General features: G+C 41.3%; 2 protein-coding genes and 1 long non-coding RNA gene across 5 annotated transcripts in view; 1 reads left to right on the top strand and 2 right to left on the bottom strand.

Moving 5' to 3' along the window:
• VPS13B (vacuolar protein sorting 13 homolog B) overlaps window positions 1-14,364 on the top strand; it is a 480,344-nt gene extending 465,980 nt beyond the window's left edge. For all 3 annotated transcript variants that reach the window (XM_054189533.1, XM_054189532.1, XM_054189535.1), the window contains exons 59-62: window positions 2,636-2,812; window positions 5,284-5,386; window positions 6,066-6,315; window positions 12,294-14,364. In XM_054189533.1, the coding sequence (XP_054045508.1) occupies window positions 2,636-2,812; window positions 5,284-5,386; window positions 6,066-6,315; window positions 12,294-12,539 (776 nt within the window). In that variant the 3' untranslated portion in view covers window positions 12,540-14,364. The remainder of the gene's footprint in view (window positions 1-2,635; window positions 2,813-5,283; window positions 5,387-6,065; window positions 6,316-12,293) is intronic.
• On the bottom strand, window positions 2,811-4,444 carry LOC128904803 (uncharacterized). The gene is made up of 3 exons (XR_008464638.1): window positions 4,150-4,444; window positions 3,605-3,747; window positions 2,811-3,420 (listed from the first exon to the last, which is right to left on the bottom strand). It is a non-coding gene; the product is annotated as an uncharacterized LOC128904803 (long non-coding RNA).
• Window positions 14,365-17,333: 2,969 nt separating the features above from the next.
• LOC128906058 (cytochrome c oxidase subunit 6C) lies at window positions 17,334-23,147 on the bottom strand. The gene is made up of 4 exons (XM_054192876.1): window positions 23,024-23,147; window positions 21,892-22,019; window positions 20,126-20,264; window positions 17,334-17,455 (listed from the first exon to the last, which is right to left on the bottom strand). Exons 2-3 carry the CDS (start codon window positions 22,003-22,005, stop codon window positions 20,145-20,147), a joined length of 234 nt encoding a protein of 77 aa, XP_054048851.1. The 5' UTR covers window positions 22,006-22,019; window positions 23,024-23,147; the 3' UTR covers window positions 17,334-17,455; window positions 20,126-20,144.
• Between the last annotated feature and the right edge of the window lie 613 nt (window positions 23,148-23,760).

The raw sequence follows: 23,760 nt of genomic DNA, 5'->3' as shown, positions 1-23,760 counted from the left end.
TTCTGGGGTGTCCTGCTTTGAGCTGAAACAGAACCAACTTTCTGTTCAGTAATTTTATCTCTTAGCTAGGCCTCTTCTAACTCCACGACATGGGGTAAGTCCAGCCAGCATGGTGCTCCTAGCACCACATGGACACCAGGGGACATCTGCTTCGCAGTTTCTGGTGCTAGGGGATGCAGTGAACCTCACGTGGGTGTCACCGTTCTCTCACCGCTGTTGGGTTTTGAGGTTGCTCAGCCTTTGGCCTATTTTTTTTTTTCCTTTGCCCGCAAATGATGCACACGGGAAAGGAGCTGCACAGATCTGGCTTCCCCATGCAAAGGTGTAGGACCAGCCACTCCTTAATGAAAGGAGTTAGGTTCGAGTTTTATTATGTGATTTGTGGGCATGACCACAACAACGAGTAATGTCAGTGAGTTGCAAATCAAGATATGAGATTACAAAGGGTGAGCAGAGAGGGAAGAGAAATTCATTGTTTATATTTTTTGCAGGTAGAAAGACAGGATTTGCAAAAGGATTTGAGGTACAAAAGAACAATGGCTTCACAGACAAGTTCAGAGCATACATAAAATGGCAGAACAACAGAAAGTGTGGAAGTACTAAACAACTGGCTAATTAAGCTATATATTATTTGTGGTACTATATAAATAATCTTATATAACACAGTCACAGCAGTTTCCATTCTGTTTCCTTGTCCTCTGGGCCTAATTCCAGCTGAGAAGTGCCTGGAGCATACCACAGGTCCTTTGGAGTAGGCTTTTATTTATTATTACCTTATAACATTGCTCAAGTGTATTGCAGTAAATAATTTACTAGTGCTAGGACTTAGGTGGATTACATTTAATAAGGCAATAACTTCTGTTCTGAAAGTGCAGTTGCTGTGGATGACCTCGATAGATAGGGTGAAGGAGGTCACAGGGTAACATAATACTGTAACTTAGCAGAACACCAAGTATTGTTTCGTGCCTTCAAATGCATCACAATTGTACAAAAGAAAAGACTGGACGAACAATCCCAATTGTGTAATGCGGTGTTGGGGTATTATTTTAGTCAAGCAGCAGGAGCAGCTGGTAAGTACTAATGAAACAGAATTGAATTGAAAATTGTATCATTTCCATGGCATGGCATTAAGGACGCTTCGTGGCCTTTGTGGTACAAAGGGTGAACGTTCCGCTGCACGCTCAGCTTCAGTGACTGAGACCAATAAAAACTGGGGAGCATGTTAAAAATAGACCAGTATTTTCTGGGGAAATCCTATATGTTTACCAGTAAAGGGTACACATTTAGAAGTTGGAAGCAATCGCTCTAAGAGGAGAGGAAGGCATTTATGGGGGAGGCGAGTTTCTTGAATTGCTGATAGATAGTATCCCAGGAACAAAGATCTGGGAAAATCTGTGCTGCTTCTCATCCTCGTCTTTTCTTTGGACAGAATACCAGTGTGCAATATTAGTTCTTGTTGTTCAAAGTCAGCAACTTCTCTGTTTATCCAGTAACGGTAACTAAAACCATCTGAAAAACGGTTAGCAGCTAGCTGACTAGTGCATGTCACGCTGGTAAACACATAGGGCCAAATACCTCGGCTGTGATTGTCCGAATCTGCGGAATTCTGCCTGGATCTGCTTCCACATACAAAGCAGAATCTTCAAAGATGTCTGGGTTGCAATAAAAATGCCTGGTTACCAAGGTGACACTGGATCCTACTCCTCAAATAATTGTTTTATCTTGATATTTGCAGCTGAAGGTGCAAACTGAGAGCTAGCCAAGGAGCCTGCAAACTTGCGTTTCACTGAGCAAAGAACCTCGGATCAGGCAGACCGTTTTCTAACTGATGTCACTTTGTCCAGTCCTTGTACTCTTAGCGATTTCCAAATAGCTTATCTATCAAAATTACAATAACTAGAGACACGTCTGTGGTTAAGTGGCTAGAGTAAACTCGAGATCAAGGAAATGTACCACCTCACATACCTGTTTACATTTAGGAAGATTTAAGTCCGAGCTCTCTGTTGATACTAAAAGCTGGGAAGGTCACTGTGTCACTTGTAAAAGTTTGACCCATTCGCATTAAAGTAAAATATGATCGTTTTCACAAAAAAGTAACAAAAAGTCTCAAAGTCTAATTCTGCTAATCTTAGTGATATATCAAAAGTTGCATTAGCTTATGAACATTTCTGGCAGTGGAAGAGGATATAAAAATGATCTATTGAATACAGGCAGTTTTTATTTTCATGAAGTCAATCTCAGGCTTACGTGAAAATCTCATTTCCATAACAGCTCAGGTCTTCTAAAAAGGGGGGATTTTATTCCGAGACCAACATTTTCATAATTGCTACACAGAATGAGCTAAATTAAACTCAGCAAAAGTATTTAGTGAAAATAGTTGAAAGATGAAAGCGTGCTGTCAAGTTAAGTGATCTGAATGTTTAAAAAAGTAAAATACATTTAAAAAGAGGAAGTTGAGATTTAACTTAAACTGAAGCTAAGGTATTGTCTAGCTAATTGGTCGCATGATAAATAGCTGTGTAAGAAGGGTGGGGTACAGTCTGCGATCCAAGCAACATTCAGGTCCAGTAGTAAGATTTCCTCTTATTCTGAGATACTAATCTTTGCTAATTACTGGGGACTCTTGTTTTTTCAGGTGCAATCGCTGGGATTGTGGATCAGCCAATGCAGAATTTTCAGCGAGTGTCCGAGGCCCAAGCTTCAGCTGGGCATAAAGCCAGAGGGGTCATCTCGGGTGTGGGGAAGGGAATCATGGGCGTCTTCACAAAGCCCATCGGAGGGGCAGCTGAGCTCGTCTCCCAGACAGGTTACGGTGAGTTTCTCCATTTCCAACAGCCCCATTTAAATTTTAAAATGCTCTGCAGATACAACCTGCTATCTCTTACTTATCCCGCTTAGTAGGTGTGTGACTTAGAAAAAGATTTAGAAATGCCAGCACTGAATAGCTATAAACGTTGTGCTCGTTTTCTTAAAAACCATCATGTTGTGCTTCTCTCTTGTGTTACCGATCAGCGTTGTACGGCCACAGAAACACAGAATGCAGAAAGCATGAAGTAATTCTTGGAATACAGTAGAATTAGTTACAGAAACATATGTGCTTACAAAAGAGTTTTTGACATAAAAGTATTAGAGCAACACTATATCCAATTAGAGCATTATTTTGAGATCGCTTTGTTACAGCAAGGAAGGAGTTGTGCTATCTCTACACAAAGAGAGAGTTAAGTTCCTGGGATAAAGAAGTGAGTCATGTAGTGGGACCATCCCCTTTGAACTGGAGAGTTGTGAGAGGAGAGTCCTGGTTTTGGACACACGAGTAACCTTTTAACGACCAGAGGTGGGTTTTCCAGCTGGACTGAGCATTTAGTGGCAGTGGTGGCGAATCCTTTCAGATTGATGTGAATACTTCTGGTCAGCCAAAAACTGTAAAAGATAAAAATCAAACATCAAAATACACTAATTTCTTTGTTTCCGGTATCAATAAATCAAAACGGTTGGTCTGGATATTTAAAGGGTGGGGGGAGTCAGGGAAGAAAAATCAGGGAAACATGTTGCTACAAGGACAAATGTGTCAGTAATTTTGCTTCACTTATTACACCGGACAAACCTTGAAGATTTAAGCCTTTAATCGCAGGCAATATTTATGTTTGTGATCTGTTCATTAGAATACGAGGAATTCTCCTAGGACTTCAGTTTAGGATATTGTTTCCATGCTTCCCATTACATTCAGAACTCATTCCTTGAAGCAATCTATTTAAAGAAATAATGAAACATTTAATTATTGCAGTTCTTTCAAATTAAATTTATGTTGTTTGTGTGAGTGCAGATAATAACTGTTCTCCTGAACTATGCATCCCGTAGGTGTAAAAACCATATCAGTAAAATCAGAAACTTTTGTATGTTGTCGGCTGGCTGGGTGGTGGTTTTGCTACCCATGGCATTATTCTTTCTAGATTTAATTCCGCTGCAGCCTTTATCAAGAAACTTGTAACAGTAGAGGAACACTTTTCATTGCAGATATGGTATACAAGACATCATGTTTTCCATGAGCATGTGACAAAAAGAGTTAGCCAGGAAAAAACATAAAAACTGTATCAATAATAGCTGACAGTGCGTGAGAGGAAAACACACAAGAGTTCAAGTAACTCTTACCCACAACTGGATTGGAAGTGGGACCGTGCCTCTTGGGGGGGACCGAGGGGTGGGGGACCACACAGAAATAAACACATGTTCTCTCTTTCTCCATCTGTAAATAACATTTTCACTCACATAATGCTGAGAACCTCGGTAAGCCAACTGTTACAACTGGGATGCTGCTTTTAAGTATTACCATCAACATGTGTGCTAAAAATTAAAGGGTTTTTTTTCAGCGCTGATGTTTTGTTTAAATTATTATCCATTGTGTAAAAAGGAATCTAAGTTATTGACACCCTTATGCAAAAATGCCTCTTGCTTCAATGGAATGCTTAATTAGACAAAAGAAAATTTCTTTGTTTATTTAAAGAGTAACTTTGCACTAAACTGTATAACACTAGTGCTTGCTGCTTAACCTACTTCCTGTCTGTCTTGTAAAAATTTTTAAAACTACTAAATTTGTGAATTTTTTTGCAACCCACTCATTCTTCCTGGTGACCGTACCTCATCTTTAGAAGTTTACAAGCCATGTGAAAGCTTACATACTGTATCATCTTCAGCTTTGGATAGTCTATTTAGAAACCTGTTTAACTGCTTCTTGTAGTCTCCATTCTGCGCTGGCACTAAGAAGAATTCACAATAAACCAGATGCCCCGGGAGATCTCATAAATATATATGGATCTGTGTTTAACAGCTGGATTAAGTAACTGATCATTTAAATACAGTATCTAGGCAAATTTGCCTTCTAATTTGTACCGATCGTGACACGTATGTGGAAGTAGTTTAATATTAAGCAAGAAAGTTAACAACGGTCTTGGTTTTTTTACATAAATCTGAAGTGATGTGTCCGATCCTACTCTGAAATGATGGCTCTCAGGAGCATTATGTTTCTCTTGATTGCAAGTGTATGGCTGAGTTTTAGAACACACAGTGGGGTTTTTTTGTTCCTTGCTAATGCAAGATCACTGGGGTTAAGTGCATAACTCTTGCATTGTAATATTTAATGAATTATCTTGACTATAGCTTCCAAAGTTGTGACATCATTTCGGATCTGCACTATTTTATGAACTGCTCTAAACAGATGACATCACTACAACTTGTAACTGTTTTCTAGAAAACAACTACTAAAAAACTTAAATTCTCTTACCGCAGGTATTTTGCATGGAGCTGGACTTTCTCAGCTTCCCAAGCAGCGCTCTCATCCAAATGATCAACATGTTGAGCAGGCTCCAAATAGCCACGTCAAATATGTCTGGTAAAATTATTTAGACACTTGCTCATTTTTACATCCACATTGTTTATTAATAGGTTCTGGCCTGTGGTCAAGTTAAGAGGCTGCTTCCCTAGGAAGGGCTGAGTTATGGCAGTTTGTTTGGGAACATTAAACACAAAGGTAGTGCATAGAAACCCAATCTGCAAATGATGGGCTGCTGATCTGCTTCCAGCTTTGGAACTGCAGAGCTGATCTTTATTTAATGGTATTCAGTGAGTTCTTACTTATTTATCATTGCACCGAGCCCAAGAAAAATACTGCACATCTCCAGAAACAGCTGTTAGCGAAGATAGCTTTATTTTCCGCACTGAATTTCTAAGCCACTTCTCAGAGTAATTTTTCTATTACGATGGGAAATAGGCTGATCTAGCATGGTTATTAGGCCAATTTTGCAGTGAATGATTAAGGAGTTTTGATAAGTAACAGTTTCACATTTATTCTCTAAATCTTAAGTCTTCTATCTTTCAGTAATGGAGATTTGGAGTATACTCCCTGGCTTATTTTATATTTGTAGGTTATAGCTACAGACTGAAGCAAAAACATTAGTGATCAAAAGAAGTCCTGGAGCGTCCAATGCATAACACTGACTACTTCTTTTTTTTTTTTCTTCTTTTTTTTTTTCCTTCTTCGCCCTCCCATTCCCCCGCCCTTGACAATGCAGGAAAATGCTGCAATCCCTAGGAAGGCCGGAGGTCCATATGGCCTTAGACGTCATGATTGTGAGTGGCTCAGGCCAGCAGCATGAAGGCTGCTTACTGCTCACCTCGGAGGTGCTTTTCGTGGTCAGTATCAGTGAAGACACGCAGCAGCAGGCATTCCCCGTGACTGAAATCGACTGTCTGGAAGATGATCAGCAAAAAGACCTGCTGAAGGTGCAGCTAAAACAACAGAGAGTGCCTTCTGATTTGGAGGTAAAGACTTAAGTATGATTTTCATTTGAAGATAAAGTTACACAGGTAGACATAGTGCTTAGAGATACGGTTTAGTGATGGTTTTTGTCAGAGTTAGGTTCATGGTTGGACTAGATGATCTGAAATGTCCCTTCCAACCTAGGCGATGCTATCATTCTGTGACGCTTTTAGCAATGGGCATACTCACCTTTGGGTCGGGAGGCCAGAGTGCCAAACCAGGGGACCTGCTGTTCTCCCGCACCTCATAGGTGACTGTGTTGCCCTTTGGATGAAAGGGATGCGCCTCCTTCCCTTCTGTCCTCTTATTCAACATGACGTATCTGTGACAGCAGTTTTCTGAGGGAAAAAGTAGAGGCAGTCCGGGTTCTTGGTAAGCACCACCCCTTTTCTGAAGAGGTTCTCATGACTACATGTGGGTGAGGTGTTTATTGTTCGGCAAGTTAGTGTTGCTGCCTCTACCTACAAAGTCCCAGTGAGAACAGTTCCTTTTATTCTTCTGTGAATTCTGTTTTAACAGTTCAGTGATGCTGCTGCATACTCCTTTCAGCATGTTTCTTATCTTGCCACTTCCAGTGCAGTGGTCTTACTTGGCTGCGAGCTGTATTTACTTCCTTAGATCTTCCTTCTCCTGCAAATGCTAACTTTAAAAGGATTGCTTCCTTTGCTGAGGTTGGATGCACTAAATGTTTGGCAGTAAGAGCATAAATCCTTCATCTTCATATTGAAAGATTTCTAAGCCATTTGAATACTGAGGTTTTGGATGAATTATCTTCTTTTAATGGTAGAAGAATGTTATATTTTTACACTTTCGGGAAACAATGTTTATTGTATTAAATCCTCAAGTGGAATCATATGAGTGATCATTTCAAAAACAAACACGCATGTCCCAGTTGTTGTTTTTATAAAAGTGTGTCAGGTAGCTCCTAGATTGCTATACCAAAAGTTTCTCTGTTTCAAATATAAGAACAGAACATATGTAAAACCCTGTATGATGTGTGCCAAAAAGTAGGGGAGGCTTCATCACCTTCAATAAAACCCTAACTTTGCTGAAGTCACTAAAGAGTTTTGCCATCGATTCCAGCACAGCAAGAATTTCATCTGTGTCATGACAGCGCTTGGATTTTTTTGTGAAAGCTTTTTTTAGTGATGAATTCTCTATTTACATTTATTGTCTTTCCACTAACCTCAGTCTCACAGAGCGCTGTTGACTGAAGTTGCCTTCTCTCACCACAAAGCTACATGAGGCATTACTTAAATTTCGATGCAAGCGGGCAAAACTCAGCTTTTTTTTATCCCTGAATGCTGTGTGGTTGCTGGAGGCACACATCAGACTGAATCCAGACTATCCTGCTCAGTCCAGAGCTACTGTCCTGGAGGGAAGAGGAAGATCATTTGTTCTCCCTAAGTTATTTGATGCACTCAACCCATCCTGACCCTAACTTTAGCACCAGCACAGATTTTTTTTATTAGGCTATAGTGCGATGTCTCTTGTCTTTGTATCTGGTTATCCAAGGGGTGAGGAGTAGGCTGCTGCTCTGGGGGAAGGGCTGCCTGCCCAAAGGTTACTGCAAGAGGGTGATGAGACAGAGGGGCTGCCTGTCTAGGAGAAGGGAAGGTGAGGGACAGGGAGCCTAATTCTAGTCCCAACAGCTGCTGCAGCTGGGAATGTATAGGAGTCTTGGGCAAGTGGCTCCTGTACATGCACAACACAACCCTATACGGTATGTGCAGAGTCCAAAGTTCCCACATACACGTGCCTAGTACACGCAGTAAATGTGACCTGCCTTGGAGGTACTGGACCAAATATGTGGTTTTTTCTGAAGTTCTGGATAGCCATATGGGACTCGTACTCCAGTGGCATAGCAACACCAGGAGCCGTAAGCCTTGAGCCACCCAGCCTCGGTACACAATCTCTTCTGGTGACACAGGCTCTTGAGAATGCAGTGAAAATGTATGGCATGATATAAGCCGTGAAGAGTGCCTGTGCCCCAGGTGGAGCAAAGTCAGTGATGGCAAGACAGCGAAAGCTGAGTGATGCTGTACAAAACAGACCTGCATAAGCATTCTTTCACAATGCAGAAGCTGATGCTGAAATCTGTGTGAAAATTTAAAGAAATAGGCTATAAGGAGGAGAAGTTGAAAGTAAGGCAGAAAAGAATAAGCAAGTTGGTTCATTTTTTTATGCTAAGGCAGCTACACAATAAAAGATTCCAAAAGCTTCGTAAAGTTTTAGTAATCACTTAGAGTTATGTAATATTATTTTGTAATTAATATTATTATAGTTTTTTGCCTTAGTGGATTGGGAAATTTCATACTTAGTAATTTCCTTTCTGCAGCTGCGCCTGTCAGCTCTGTGGTGCTCGGGGTGTCGTGTGCGGCGCTGGTGGTGGTGGCAGCCAGGGCCTCCCCTTCAGCTCCCCCACAAGAGCTTCCATAAAAACTCTTTCAGTGTGATTAGGAAGAGGAACCTTAGGAGCAGCAAGCTGTGACGTGCAGGTGAGCAGCCTCAGAGCTGCAGATCTACACGCAAATAGACACGACTCCTAAATATTAATGGCAGGCCGTCTTGCTGCACTAAAGGTGTCCTCAGCTGAAGTACAGACACATCTGCACATGAGGACATTAGTAAAGATGGCCAGAATTTTTAGCTGGAAAATGCCACAGTCAGGTCAACCAAAATATTATTATGAGTGTAGCAAAATAGAAGTGATGTTACCAAATGTAAATGATGTCTGTTTTTCTGATCCTAGAAATAATACAACAAAATGAAACATTTTATTTCAACATTATATAAATCCACTTTTTTGTTGTATTGCTCACAAAAATAATTGCCAAAAGTTTTGTTTCAGCTCTGCCCAAAAACGGTTTCTCCTTCCCTCTCCTCAGCTTCTTGGAAATATTAGGAAACAAAACATGAGTTATTCTACAGCTGTAATCACCAGAGATGTCATAGAGCATATTTTGACTCCTTCAGCAATAGGTTTGCCTGGTGGTGGCTTGTTCGCTTCCACAATATATAAGTTAATCCATCTGGCTAGGAATGGCCTGGATGGATTCTTAAAAACTCTGGCACCGACAAGATTGTTATTGAAAGGGAAGCATTAATTGTACCTGGATTATCTTCCAAAGTAATTGAGACACTGCTTGCTTCCAGACAGACGTCAAACTCAACAGGCCTGCTCTTCCAGCTGCTCTTGGGATAGCTCATAACATCAAGAAGACAGCAAAAAAACTGAAGGGCCCTGGAATTTCAGATATTCCAGAATTTCTTTGTGATGATCTGCAACAGGGTTTTCATGATAGTGCTACATGTGCTACGTTTCTGGAGCTGAAAACCAGTCTCTGGATTTTTCAAAGCAGTGAAAAAAAAAACCAAAAACCTAAGGAACCGGACCTCCTTCCTCGTTCCATGTGCACAAAGCAGACCATCGGTGCTACATACACGTCCTGTCTGTGCAAGAGGCTGTAGCTACTGTAGAGTTAGTTAAAATTGCTGAAGGCTTATTCTTTTTCAGCCATAATGGGAGGAATTTTAGAAAAATTCTGGAGTTCTTAGCCCAAAATTGTGGCCTTCTAGCATGAAAGGACATGGTATCTTTAGGACTCCTCTAGCAGGTGCATTAAGCAATCCTTGACTTAGGTTTGAATTCATTGAATGATTGGGCTATTAACATTGTAGCTGTTCAAAGTAGTGGGCTAAGGCACTTAGTGACAATGTTAGGTCCCATTTAGGAAAAAATGTAGAATAACAGTGATTCCAAGTTTCTGTTGTTGTCCTGACAATATAAACTAAACTGAAACTGGCTGGAGAAGCAGATGGTTGCAGATGAAGTCATCTGGAAGCAAGTAGGGTCCCAGTTACTTTGGAAAACCATCCAAGTCTAGTTAATATTTCCTTCTGAATAATTGTGTTGTATCTGTGGGATATAGCCTGGCGCTGACTGAGGAATGGGTTCACGAGAGTAGGTGAGTGGGATGCCAACACCGTTTCCATCTTTCATAACTTGGGTCTTTTGGTCAGTGTGGCAGCAGAACTGTAATGCAGCTTCCCCAAGGCTTTACTCCTCTAGAAGTAGAAATCAAGAAAAAATGTGGAGCCACTGACTTGCAAGATTTACCCCATAACTTACTTAAAATCTAGTTTATGTAGGTGCTACTTTAACACATTTCTCTCCTTTCAACTGGTAAAATGGACTGACTGCTGAGATACCTTTTCTGTGCCACCAGACTGAAGACTTGGTTCAGACCGTTCTCCACTGTTAGCCGTGTGACTGCTGCAGCAGTCTGCCTTCTGATTTTTCCATCCCTTTAAGGTCATTCATGGAAAGCACACTCTCCTCTGCCCATTTCGCCATTTCTGCTGTTTCTAGGCATAGGCTCCAACCTTGAGCTTCTGAGCTTGTTCACGAGCCTGCTTCCTTCAGCATTTTTGTGGTGATGATTGAAAACAGGAGGGTTTCTACTTGCTGAGCAGCAAATCCGTCTCCAAAGGCATAGTAAAAAAAACCAGAGGGCGACTGTTTTGATTTGGATGTGACATCTGTCACTATCTATCAATCATAATAATTCTTTCTTCAAATAAGCAATGGTTTGTTTAAAATGAGCCTTGTAGTCCAGAGTTGTGATCCAAGGTATTGATCCTGGATGTTAAATTGAATCCAGTGGCACCGTTTGAAAATATCATCACATCTAGCGAGCCATATGTGAAACTCCCTGAAAGACAGGCAGAAGACAGCAGTCTTTGAATCCTTAGTGTGACATCCAACAAACAAGGACATTTTAAACCCTACAAAAATGAAACTGGTCAGCAGTTCTCCAAGTGTATATAAGGAAGCATCAAAGCCTAGCCCTGGGACAGCTTCTGCCTTTTTTTTCATTGTCCGTATTTTGGAAATAACTTCTATTCTGAATGACTTTGCTATCAATACCACTATTGCATCCATGGTGGCATTTCTGAAATACGTATTTTTGAAATGATGTGACTAGCTTGATGCCTGCTTGCATGCTTTCCCTTTTCAAGCTAGTCGTAGTCATCTTCAATTTCTTCTTCAAAAAAAAATAGGGGCACAGCAGATGATTGCTTTTGCAAAGCCAGGTTTACCCATGGCTTGTCATCTAATGTTTTATCTGGTTAGAACCATATGGTAGGTGCTACCTTTCTGTTGACAGTCTTTGTTTTACTGTATTTTTTCCACTAGAGGTAGGTTACTTGCATCCCTCTTGTTAGAGCCTTGAACCTCTACATATTTCAGCCTGCAAAAAGGGATTTCTTCAGAGGAGTCCTTCCAGCTCATGGTGGTGGAAAAGGCAGTTTGCACAGACACCTTAATTTCTTCTCCAGAAATAACACACCCAAACCATCTTTAGTAAAACCCTTTTGTTTCAAAAAATGTAATTCTGTGGATCCTCTGACCCAGAATGGCTTTTTTAATGACCAGAAGCAGACGGATATATCCCATCATAGAACATTCACCTGGAAGGTAGCTTCCAGTCTTTATTTTAAATCAAGTAAGTTAAAGACTTAAATTTTAACTTCCCAGGTATAGCTGTGGGCTGTCTTTAATTGTACTTTGTGAGGAAAAGGTTTTGCTAATTAGGATTGCTATCTGGTAAGCACTGCCAGGAGCTACTGGCATTTCTCTAAAAGGGGTTCAGATGGTTTTCCTGTCTACAAAGAGTTGATCTATTGTAAAGATGTGTTCTTGAGCAAGGTGTATAGAGTCCACCCCTGAAATTCTCAAAAGATACTGCTTGAATCTCCTATGGCAGAGTTAAGAGCTTCTCAGAAGTGTCCAAATCCACCAAGCACTAAACTATGGGAAAACAATGTTGATTAAAATATCCACTAAACTATTGTAGAAAAGATCCCAGGGAGGAAGATTTTTAACTACAGAAAGAAATGTGGAAGTTATTGTCCTTACTACTAAGTTCAGTTACTGTCAATCACTCAGTAATCATTTTATCTTATCTGATTTCAGGCAGATGGAGCTAGAGAGAGACTATCAGAACAACAATACAACCGCCTTGTGGAGTACATCACAAAGACATCTTGTCACCTCCCTCCCAGCACCGCCCCAGTGCCAGCTTTGCAACCTGTAGCTACCGAACACCTTCCAACTATAATGAAAACATATCAATATGTAGTTGATCCAAATTTTGCCCAAGTATTCATTAGCAAATTCACCATGGTGAAAAATAAAGCCTTGAGGAAAGGATTTAATTAGTAATTATTTGTGGTGAGTATAGTAACACCTTACAGGTTTGGAAGTAATGTTTTCTCTGCAGTAACCTACTTCAAGTGGAGATGCGTGTAATTTTTGAGGAGGTAGGAGATAATAACAAAGCCCAATAGCTTTTCTAATCTTGACAACATTCCTGCTCCCTCACCACGATACTAGTGCTGGAAGGAAAGTGTTCTAGCAAACGAATAAAGTGAAAAGGAACAGCCTTGGACTATAGCTCAATCAAAATCCTTTTTCTTTTCAATAACCAAAAATCAGAGAATAAGGAAAAATTGCGTGCGTACAGACATCTTTGCCAGACACACAAAATGTGTATCAATACCTACTCTATCATATTTTAGGGTCTGCCAGTTTCTGTTATAAACCAGGTTTATAACTCAGCTGTAAAAACTTGCTCAAGGCCGAGCCTACACACACACACACACTTCCCCCAGCATCTACGTCCTGAGGCAAAACATTTTCCCCCACTAAATCTGAAAAACCCGGTGTGGCTGGTTTAAGTTACTAGTGACAGCTGGGTTTTAGCACCACTTTAACCTTAAAATAGCTTCCTTTATTTGACTGAAGTTTTGCAGGACATTAGTCCTTAATGTAAACTAGTGCCTTTGTGTGGTTTGGAGAACAAAACATGAACTACAACATGAATTTATTTTTCAAACTCTCTGTATACAGAAACTTTATTTTATCCACCATCAAATTTTCAGAAGGACTTTAAATGTATATATGACATTGTGCATTGTCTGGTCGTTAGCTGGAAGCCAGTAACATGCAGTTCAAAAATTTAAGCAGAGCTCCGTCTCCTTAAAATCTACCAAAAAGCTGTAAGCTCAATGTAACATAGATGTGCAGGTGTTAAGTACGACTTCGTTGGGTCTCGCTTACTTCTGATCTGCCACCACTACACAGTATGTACTCACTTAAGCCCTAATTCAGTTTACTTTCATCATCTTTGAACAGCTAAAAGCAGGGATATTTAGAAACATGACTTCGCAAATATGTTTGTGCCAAGCAAAGTGAGATCATTTTTTTTCAAGTTGGTCGAAAAGTATGGACCTACAGGCTTCAATTACATCAATAGTTAATGACGCCGTCACGATATACTTACAAATATGATGTTAAACACATCAAGACAAATGAGCTTTCCAAGTGTCTTATTTTTCAGCTATTTTACAGTTTGTAGTAGACAAGAAATCACTGTCTCTGGGTACAGTTAAGATTACTTTATACAACAAATCTGGCTATGGCAGCTTTAAAAATCAAAAGCTTAGTTGGTTTTCAACTATGTATGTTACTTTTCTCTCCTTTTCTGTGTACTTACGGAAATGAATTTTGTATGGGGATTCCTAAACATGGTCGGAATTGGAGACAAGAACTGGAATAAAATCTGATCATCATTTGGAGCAGATACATATGCTTTATAGTTAATAACTTCTATGCATACTTGATATGACCAAATGCACAGTAAATAAGAATGTAGTAACTGCAATGTTTTTCTCGTGAGTTCGGTTTTGTTAATAGCTATTTCTAAAAGCCGTGTCTTTTGTGTACTGAAAATACAGAAGCCTGGGATCTGCATTGTCTTTCCTGAATGTGAAACAAGCCCGTCCGTTATCAACATTTCATACAGTGATTTAATAATTTAGTCATTGTTTAAATAACACTATTTAAATAATGTATATGTATATACACATACGCTTCATTCCTGAATATTTTATGGAAATAGTTTAATACTTCTAATTTTGCATATTGGTGGATAAATTGTAATATAATGAGATTGTTTAAAGATAATAAAGCTATTCCTATAATACTTGGGTTTGTGAGCTGTTTGGTCATTCAGTTACAAGGGAAAGAAGAGGTCACTGTGTAGAGCAGTGACAAGACAGACATACAAGCTTCACGTAGACCCCATTAGATTCCAGTTGTTCACTGGACTCTGTCACGTACCAGAAAATGCAACCGATCATGACAATAGTTTGGAAGTAGAAACTGATGATTTGCTTGCCAAAAAGCACGTGCTGAAAAGTTTTATGCTTTTGTGACTAACTGAATCAAACCAGCACCGTAGTCACCGTTTGAATTAGACTAATCTGTTCATTAATTATGTATTATGCAAACCAGCCAAGAGGATGCCAACACACCTGTAAAAGATCAGGGAAGGCAGCAGTTTAATTTCTAAAAGTTTGTAGATCGCAGCCATTGTTTAAGATACATTTGTGTTTTTCCTGAATTATACTCTCCTGGAATAAACACTTGCTTAAATTACACTCCTCTTCATCGAATTAAGCTAGTGCCTTTACTGCATTAGGCAGGTTCTTTCTCCCCCTTCTGACCACATGTATGGAAACGTGTGGAGACAGCATATAAATCAGCCTCTCCTACATATGAGCTGTGTGAACTATGAAAACAAAGTTGTCCAAAGAGCAGCTGCCTGTACTTAGCTGGTAAAGCACTCCAATGTGTACTCTTAAAACATGCCTACTCTCATCATGCTCTTTAGACCTGGAGAGCTCACAACTTCAAATCTATCTTTTTAGTTTGCTTCCAGAACAATCAATCATTCCTCAAACACTGGAGAATAAAGTAAGCCAGCCAAAAATTGGAAGGCATGGTCAGGCTTATACACAGCAAGTCCTTTCCCAAAGTAGTTTAGGTCAAACAATTCCCTTTTATATATTATTTCATACATAAATATAGCAAAAACCTTTACAGACTGCTGGGATGGCCTCAGCGCAGACAAGCATGTTTTTCCAGCTTTGCATCTCCTAGGAACAGCATGCTAGACCCTGTAACAACCAGCTGATGAGGGTCTAACTCACACAGGTCTTTCTTGTCCTGTGCTAAGTCCCACTCCTGATTGTGTGTGACAGGATTAGCTGAACTCTTGCTGGCAAAGAGCTGGGGGGAAAAAAAAAGGAAAATGGATGGGTTGGTGCTGATTTCAGAAAAGGAGGTTAGCCCTTCTGCCAACTCCTCTGTGAGGTACCCAGTTTTGCCCTCCCTTCCCACTCGAGGCCCGCGAGCCATGGGCTGGTTGGCAGTCCCTGCTGAAAGTATGTACTTGCTTTGCAGCCATTCTGAAACCGTAATATCATTATACAGCAAGCAACAATTCTCAGCTGCAGGCTCTCAAAGCACAGACATAGAAGTTCGTGCTCAGCTTTTGTCATTGTTGTTGAATACATTTAGCCAGGAACATCTTTGAGCTAGTATGGTCTAGCTGTATGGTCAAAAAACTACCTTCAGTCACGAAAAAAAAAAAAAAAAAAAAAAATCTCTCTCAATCCTTTAACTCAATGCATGCTGGTAACCGAAGGAACAGACCTCAAGAATAAATGTTGTTGGCTGTAACAGTTTAAAAGAAACTTAGACTTTAAAAATTAATTCATAGCAACTGGGAAGAATAGGGGGGCTAGTGCTGCAAGGGAAGTCAGGTCTATTAGCCTGCACACCGGGCAGCAGCAAGTTTCTTTCTTTGCCTCTGAAGCTGTCAGTATGACTGAAGACCCCTGGCTATTTAAACCTGCAGACATGCCTGAGAAAATGCCAGTCAGTACTTAATGGCATACAATGTTTATACTCTACATTGGGAAGATAAATGGGTATCATTTGCTATTGTTAAGCTTTGGTTTACATTCATAGGAACAGGGGTATTTTGATTACTAGACAGTTTCCCCTGCACCACTGTCAAATTCTTTCTTTGCTTAAAGGAAGCATTGCCTGCGCAGAAAGTTTAAAGGAAATCCGATGTTGCTCTGTAATAGTGTTCTGGATCAAATACATTAGTTACTTGCTTTCATTAGTCCAAATGCTGCTCATGGATACCTATTAAGTGTTAAGTAGTTAATGATCCATTTAAAATAATGAGAGTTACTCCAAACAGGATTTGAGCTGAAGACCTTCAAATACAACACAGATGGCTTAATATGTCTTGCTGCTTCATACAAAGCCTTCCCTCCTTTCACACAGTCCGCTTTGATGCCTCGCCTTGTACCCACATTCAGCAACTAAGCGCTACAGTCCTAGTACCGTCTTCAACCGCAGCATCAGGCAACGCACAAAGCATGTTCCAAATGATGAGTGTCGTGGCAAAAGATAAAGGATCAGGTCTTGGACTACACAGAATGTAGCAGAGATCAAAACTATGCTTAGCAGACTACTTCCAGATATTAAAAAGGAGATGAATCGTATCTAGAAGCAGCCCGCAAAGATTTTCATTGCTGTGAAATCCTAAAGTATTTCTTATTTTGTCTGCTTTTATCCTCCTTCCCCTTGTACATCAAATAGATGTGACCATACTTGCAGTTCAGAGTCATTTTCCAATCAGTAACATACCATGTGTAAGGGTGGGAATTTTGCACAGTTTTTAAGTCTTGATGAAACAGTTTGCTGCTGGAAGGAAGGCAACACAGTGATGGCAGCAGAAAAAGATAGGACAGTTGGCTAGTATGTTTCCAGAATTCCTGTCCAAATTATTTCATCTCAAGGTCAATTCACTTTGTGAAGCCAGAGGTAACACAGACCCTTTCAGAAATCCAGCCTGTAACAACTATCCTCTCCCATATTCCCTTCAGCAACTGGGACAACTTAGCTGTAACTGCTTAGGGATATACTTTGTTACCAAATGCGGAATTTGGCCAAAACAGAGATGCAAATAATTCCTGGGGGAAAGAAAACTAGACTTAGTCATCTTGAGCAATTTATGAAGACTTTCCACCACTCTTCCCAGCCTCTGAGCATTTAAGCATTTCGACATTAATGAAGACAACCAAGCGCCACTGACATATGTATTTTATTTATTGAGTTACATTAGAACGTGCCATGCATTGAAGTGCACTGCACTTTACAGTTCAGTGAACAAATAAGGTTCGGTCATCAAGTCTCCTTAGACTGAAGGGGATCTGCAAGATAAAAAAAATATTAAGTTATGCTGGACAAACTTTGTGCTCCAAGGAAAACATATTAGTATGTACGAATACAAAGCAATAGAGAGAAATGTTTATGTGGTGGTTTAGTCTAGAGGAATTCCCCCTGTTATTTCCTGATGGTTTAAGATTCACACACCCTTCATGTGGCAAACAGAAGTGAAACATGGAACAAATCAAGAGCTGGAACAATACTGCACAGCACGTCAGATTCACTATACATGCTGCACTGATAACTGAATCAATCTTGCTAAGGGCCTGAAAGAGAAAGGAATGCAGCTTTCAGATAGGAGCCAGAGAGGAAACAAGTGGTGTAGGCAACCTACCAAGGAAGGAAGAAAACCTAATTCAAACTGCTTCTCCACATTTTATTGAACGCAATCCAAGACCAGCTGCGCTCCATGACACGAGTCATGCAAGAGGTTAGCACCAAACTCTTGAGCTTGCCCCTTTATTCTATTACTTAGTACACTGTAGAGGTAGGAGACTCCTCAAATTTATACTTGCGCTTGGTTTCCATTATCAATATCACCACACAACGTCCGTGCCAAGTAGGCAAAACTGTAAATTCACACATTGGTACCAAGTTGCCTACATGCCCAGCAGGAAAAAACTTGGTGCAGAGTTCCAGGCTAACACCGCAACTCAGGAATTCTCCTACCCCACCCTTCCCTCAATTCTGGGGCTAAGTACCCATTCCAGAGTGAGTACTCCATGAGCTTAAACCACTGCATTTACTGACACATAGAGAATATATTCCAATAAAACGGGAGATGTAGATCCTGCATGACCACTGTACCCTTTAGGTAACTATTCCAAAAACGGCATCGAATTCAGCCTCCATACAACTTCCATAGCTAAGATTTAAGCCACTGAGGCAAATGAAAATGTCTTCCAGCTGTTCTGTGTATTTGTTCTTTTCAGAACATTTTAAATACTGGCATTGTTTTCCCCTTCCTCTCCTTATGTACTCATGTGCAGGCACACAAAAAAAACCCCCTCTTTCTAGAGGGTGAGTGAAAGAGAGTGAAAAATCTAAGTTCTTATCTAAATAGGCTAAGGAATAAGAAGCATCAGCACTTCAAACAAAATCACATATAAAGATTTGTCTTTCACATTTTTCGTTTGAGTTGGTGCAATTAGGGAATGGAAGACATGTTTAGGAAACATTTAATTTTAACAGGTGCACACAATGTGCAACTTTTTTTTTTTAACTGCAAATGGGAACATAAGCTGCTCAGAGTGGAGCTCTATTTGCACTGAAAAAAATCCTGCTCATGATTCCAATTAAATATTCAACATGCATCCTTGTTGACAGTGTTTGTTTCAAATGATTTTACCACCAGATGGCCTTTCAGAATACTCTGATGAAGGCCACCTGACTAAAGAATGCAATTCTAGTGTCTAAGAAAAGTTTAAAAGTGCCTATATATTAGCATTGGATTGAACCAGAGGCAGAATTACCAGGATTAAAGCCAGGTAAATTTATCATTTCATTATTTATCTTTGCTGCAGTCACAGCTAAAAATCGAAGTTTCCCCCTCACAAAAAAAAAAGAAAAAACAAAAAACACACCAAGGGGACTGCCACCTTTTTTTTTTTTAAAGTTCTTAGAAGAGCTGGAGCTCTGCTTTTTTTATGTAATTGTGTTATGCAGAAACCAGACAGTTGTAGATTGTGACACAACAGAATTTAGTATTAATAGTGTTAAGTACAAATCTTTTATTCAATCTTGCTCCTTTAAGCAAACAGGCTGAGAAAATCCAGCTGGCCAGGATAATTAGAGCCACAGATTATCATGTAATGATCACAATATGAAAACATTCCAAAAGAATGAAAAAGCTATCGTTCTCGATTAGTTTGAAGTCATTTTAAGAGAAGCAGAGAACTCAATGTAAGAAATCTGGATCAAGAAAGGGGGAGGAATTCTTTATTGAGTTGTCACATCATGAGTTCGTGTAGCTTAGTGAGTGTGCTTATTAATAACTATGACAAGGTTGAAATCAAGACTTTTTTTTCCCTGATGTTACAACAAGAAGTAAGGGAGAATAAAGTTTGGTAGTCTCCAAACAAAAGGTGCTAGGAAAATACTATTGTAACGAAGTTGTATTCAAGTTTAATTCAGTACGGCAAAAGTAGCCGTAGAAGCTCTCTCTGTTTCTTACATTAAGATGGATGCTATGAGAGAGAAACAGCCTCTCCCTTTTCTCATTCACTGTTCTACCACAAGTACGTAAGTAGCAGACAGAGGCAGCCAGAAGCCAAGCAGCTCAAGATGCGACAGCATCAACAAAACAGTGATATCGGGCAAATCTTACAGCTTCATACAAAAGTTTTGTCTCCTCTCCACTGCTGTGTGAGGAGGGAAAGGCCCAGCATCACTCTGTCCAAGTCTTCTATATCACACCAGTTAAACACAACACCCAAAAGGTATTCAGGAGCTTTCTATTCTGCCCTTACCCCTCGCTCCCCAGTTCCTGTATTTCTTCATGTTTTTATTACCCAAAGGTCTCTCGAGTGCAATTTGTATCCTTTCTCTTGGACAGCACCTTTCTATTTGATCAAAAAGGAAGAACCTCCAAATAGCACAACGTTTCACTGAAACAATCTACCTTCCTCTTGTTCTAATGCAGAATAGCTTATTACCTGTAAATGCAGGTTATGATCATTTGGGTGGTGCAGACTCAAACACACCAGCTGCTCTCATGGCTTCAAAGTCCTTCATGGGATCATAGTTTTTATAGAACTCTGCATAAGCTCGTTTTCTGGGTTCAGCAATTCCAAACTGGAAGGTAACACAAAAAATTAAAGCTTGCAAAGCTTTACGAACAGATTTTTTTTTTCTATTAGTGCTATGATTTGTATCAGTGGACATCAGTCTAAAGAGCCTTTAGTTCAAATTAGTAAAATATTACTTTGTTCCTGTTCAAATCCACAGTACAGGCTACCTGATCATTGGTCAGAAAAACAAATGTCTGAAGTGAAACCTTAAAAAGAAAGTCTGTTACAAGATAGCAGCACATTACAGATGTGTACAGATACAGGAACACTCTTCTTATGTTGATGCTCGTGTCCAATGCCCTCCCTGCTAATAGTTTTATACATAAAACATGCCATTATGGCAAGTTTTGTGCCTGTGGGCAGCTGCAAAACTATAACTCCAGATAAAATGGCTTCCAAAACCAATGTTTTACATTTGAGCTACACTGTAAGTCAACTACAGAAGCCTGGTAAAATTTTACAAGGCTGCCAAGCCACTCTTACAGCTCATTGACATAAAAAGACACAATCCTGACTCCCTGGATGCTCATTCACCTGAATCACATGGATATGCTCAAAAAGCCCCCAAAAATGTGAAGAGAAGTCCAAGGTGGGTTTGTTCAACAGTATCTAACATGTAACCGAGTAAATCACTACTGCGATCACATGCTACTTGTTCTAAATATCGTCTGCTGCCTTACTAGTCCCAAATAAGGTATAAAACCAAATAAGTTATAAAATTATATTGTAAGTCTGACCACAAACAAGCCTGCCTACCTCTTAAGAGATGTGTTAAGTAGATGCTGAGCTTTAACTGTGCAAGCTTATTGTTTCTGATAGATTCGTTGATCTCTGAGTCTAAGTTCACTGTGATATTTTAGTGATGAACACACTGAAATTAACTTCTAGTCACTTTTATCAATGGTTTCCCAAGTACTCACATGCTGCAAATAGTATATGAATGAGTTCAATGGGCAAAGCAAGATCCATTTCTTCCACAGGAGTTCAAACTGTATTACTTTGTGTATGAGATCTGAGAATTATTTAGTAAAAGGCACTCAAGAAACACCACCAATCTTATCTTTGTCAGAAGTCTCTTAAGGACCACAAAAATGAAACTCCAATTCGTAAATAGGGTTGTTTTTGCCGGGTAATGCTCTATTTCCCCACGATGCTTCAAAAGAAAGGCTAAAGGGACCATACTAGACTACCCCACACTGCTGTCTTCAGTGTGAAGGATGGGTTTTCCAAATTTGCTTATGTGCAAGTTTTCTGAAATCAGTCTAGAGATAAAATAAGACTTTGACGACTCTAGCGTCTTGGATGCCATGACAGAGAGAGACACAGACTATCTAGAGTTAATGGGCATCAATCGTGCAAATGATTAAGAGTCATCTGGGACTAGGAGACTCAAGGTTAAGTTGTCATGAATTGCATGATCTTGATCACACAGCTTAAGGCATCAGGTTATTCATATCACTTCTTCAAATGAAGATTAGGAAGATTTATTTATGTTCTGGAAACGTGCTTACAAAAACATATTACTAAAGCTTCCTGATGAGCAGCTCAACCAAATCTCAACAAAAAAATATTATGAATTCTTAAAACACTCTAATGAGTCCAGTTTGTAATTGAATGATTACAGATCTCACCTTGTACAAAGCCGCACATCCCACAGATACAAAAAATGCCCCAAATAGGTGAAACTTCATCCGCCTGGCCAAAAGGCGCCGCATTTGTGGCTTAGGCAACAGTGCAGACGACATGGTGATTGTATTTCCTAAAAGAAAACAAAGAAAAACAAAAAAAAGAGAGAATTATGGGACAAGAAGCTCTACTTAAACTTCTGTATTGCGCTTTTCCTATTGTGTAATAATCACCTTCACAACGTAAGCAACAGCTCTCCTCTATTTGACTTCTCAATGGGAATATATAAGGGACAAAATTCAAGGACAACCTATTTATGACATGAATCTAAGTAAGTTTTTACACTCCTTACACCAAGTACTCATGGAATCAAAACTGGCCTTTGCTATTCATACTAAACCCTTTCCTTCCTGCATGGTCTACCACTTTAGGCCTGCTGTCCTGGTGTTTACATCAGAAAACATTCAGAACACTGACTATATTTTATCAATTTCTAAGGAAAAGCTCATGCCTCTGGAATTAGTTTGTGGTTTGTGGGATTTTTTTTTTAAATCACTGCAGACCTTATTGCATTAAAGGATTTTTTTCTATTCGGGAAGATTTTACTAAAAATCTACCAGGCCTGAAGCAGGCGGCTCTCTTTTAACACCAGTTAAAGCTGGGCATGGAGCGGCTCCCAGGCCGTGCTGCCCGCAGGGTGCTGCCTTCTGTGCGGCCTCCGGAGCTCACAGGGCCCGGGAAGGAAAACCAGGTGGTGGCCCAGCTGCCCCCAGGGCGTTTGGTGCTGCCACAGCCCTGCACAACCGCTCTCCTCTCACCCTGAAGAGAAATCACCACAGACCCCTCTCCGGCCCGGCCGCAGCGCCGTGGCCAGGCTGTGACAAGCCCCGCACCGGTTTTCCCCCTCACAGAAGGCGCTCCGGCCCCTCGCTGCCCTCCAGCAGGGCGCCCGCCGCCGCAGGGCCCATCCCCGCCACCCTCAGGGACGCGCAGAGGTCACGGGCTGCCGCGACGGGCCGCGGCCGAGGGGAGAGCGGTGGCTGGCGGCCGTTGGGGCGTTGTGGCGGGGGGAAGAGAGGGGACCCGGCGGCGGGGAGGTGGGAGGAGACGGGATAGGGGACGGGAGCGCAGCCTCACCTCAGCACGGCCCCACCAACGTCCTTCCGCCCCGCCGGCCGGGCACCTCTGCGGCCGCGCTATCCCGCATGCGCCGGAGGCGGTGGCCTGGCTACGGCGAGCGGCGGGGCTCAAACCCGGCAACGCGCGCGCGCCCTCGGTGGCGGAGGGTGGGGGGAGGGGACGGTGTGGTACGGAGGGGCAGCGGGGAGGAGGGCGATCGGCCTCACCCTGTCGGGCCGCATCAAGGAGGAAGGGCGGGTCGCCCACCCGAAGGGCGACCCGGACGACGCTGCAGTGCCGAAGGGCTCTGTGGTGACCCTTCCAGCACTTCAGGCCTCCGGGGCACCCAACACCCCCGTCAGGCGCAGCGGGCACCGTGCGGCCTGGCCTGGCCTGGCCGCCGCCGGGGCCCCTGGTCTCTCCCGGCGGTGCGCTCAGGCTACACCCAAGTGCTGTGCCGAGCAGAGGCCTTATGAGTTCTTGTCAAGATAGGGCAATAAGCAATTAAAAAAACAATAAACCAAGAAAAATCTCAGTAAAAATGCCTTCCTCCTCTCTTATTTGTTACTTCGGCGACTGCATCTGGACTCCCCTGTCCCCTCCTGGTCTCCCCAGTCCTGCTGGTGTGTGGGGTGTGGGCCTGGATGGTGAGGGGCAAGGGCACACGAGGGCAGGCTGAGGGAGCTGCCTCTGGTCATGGGGGTGGTGAGGCACTGGAACAGGTTGCCCAGGGAAGTTGTGGACGCTCCATCCCT

This window comes from Rissa tridactyla, chromosome 2 (assembly GCF_028500815.1).
Source record: "Rissa tridactyla isolate bRisTri1 chromosome 2, bRisTri1.patW.cur.20221130, whole genome shotgun sequence".
Lineage (NCBI taxonomy): Eukaryota > Metazoa > Chordata > Aves > Charadriiformes > Laridae > Rissa > Rissa tridactyla.
This window is presented reverse-complemented; position numbering and strand designations above follow the sequence as displayed.

Coding starts and splice junctions, on each gene's coding strand:
- LOC128906058 (XM_054192876.1), bottom strand. CDS start 22,005: ATGTCGTCTGCACTGTTGCCTAAGCCACAAATGCGGCGCCTTTTGGCC. Junction 20,265..21,891: donor GATGTGCGGCTTTGTACAAG/GTGAGATCTGTA, acceptor GTTACCTTCCAG/TTTGGAATTGCTGAACCCAG.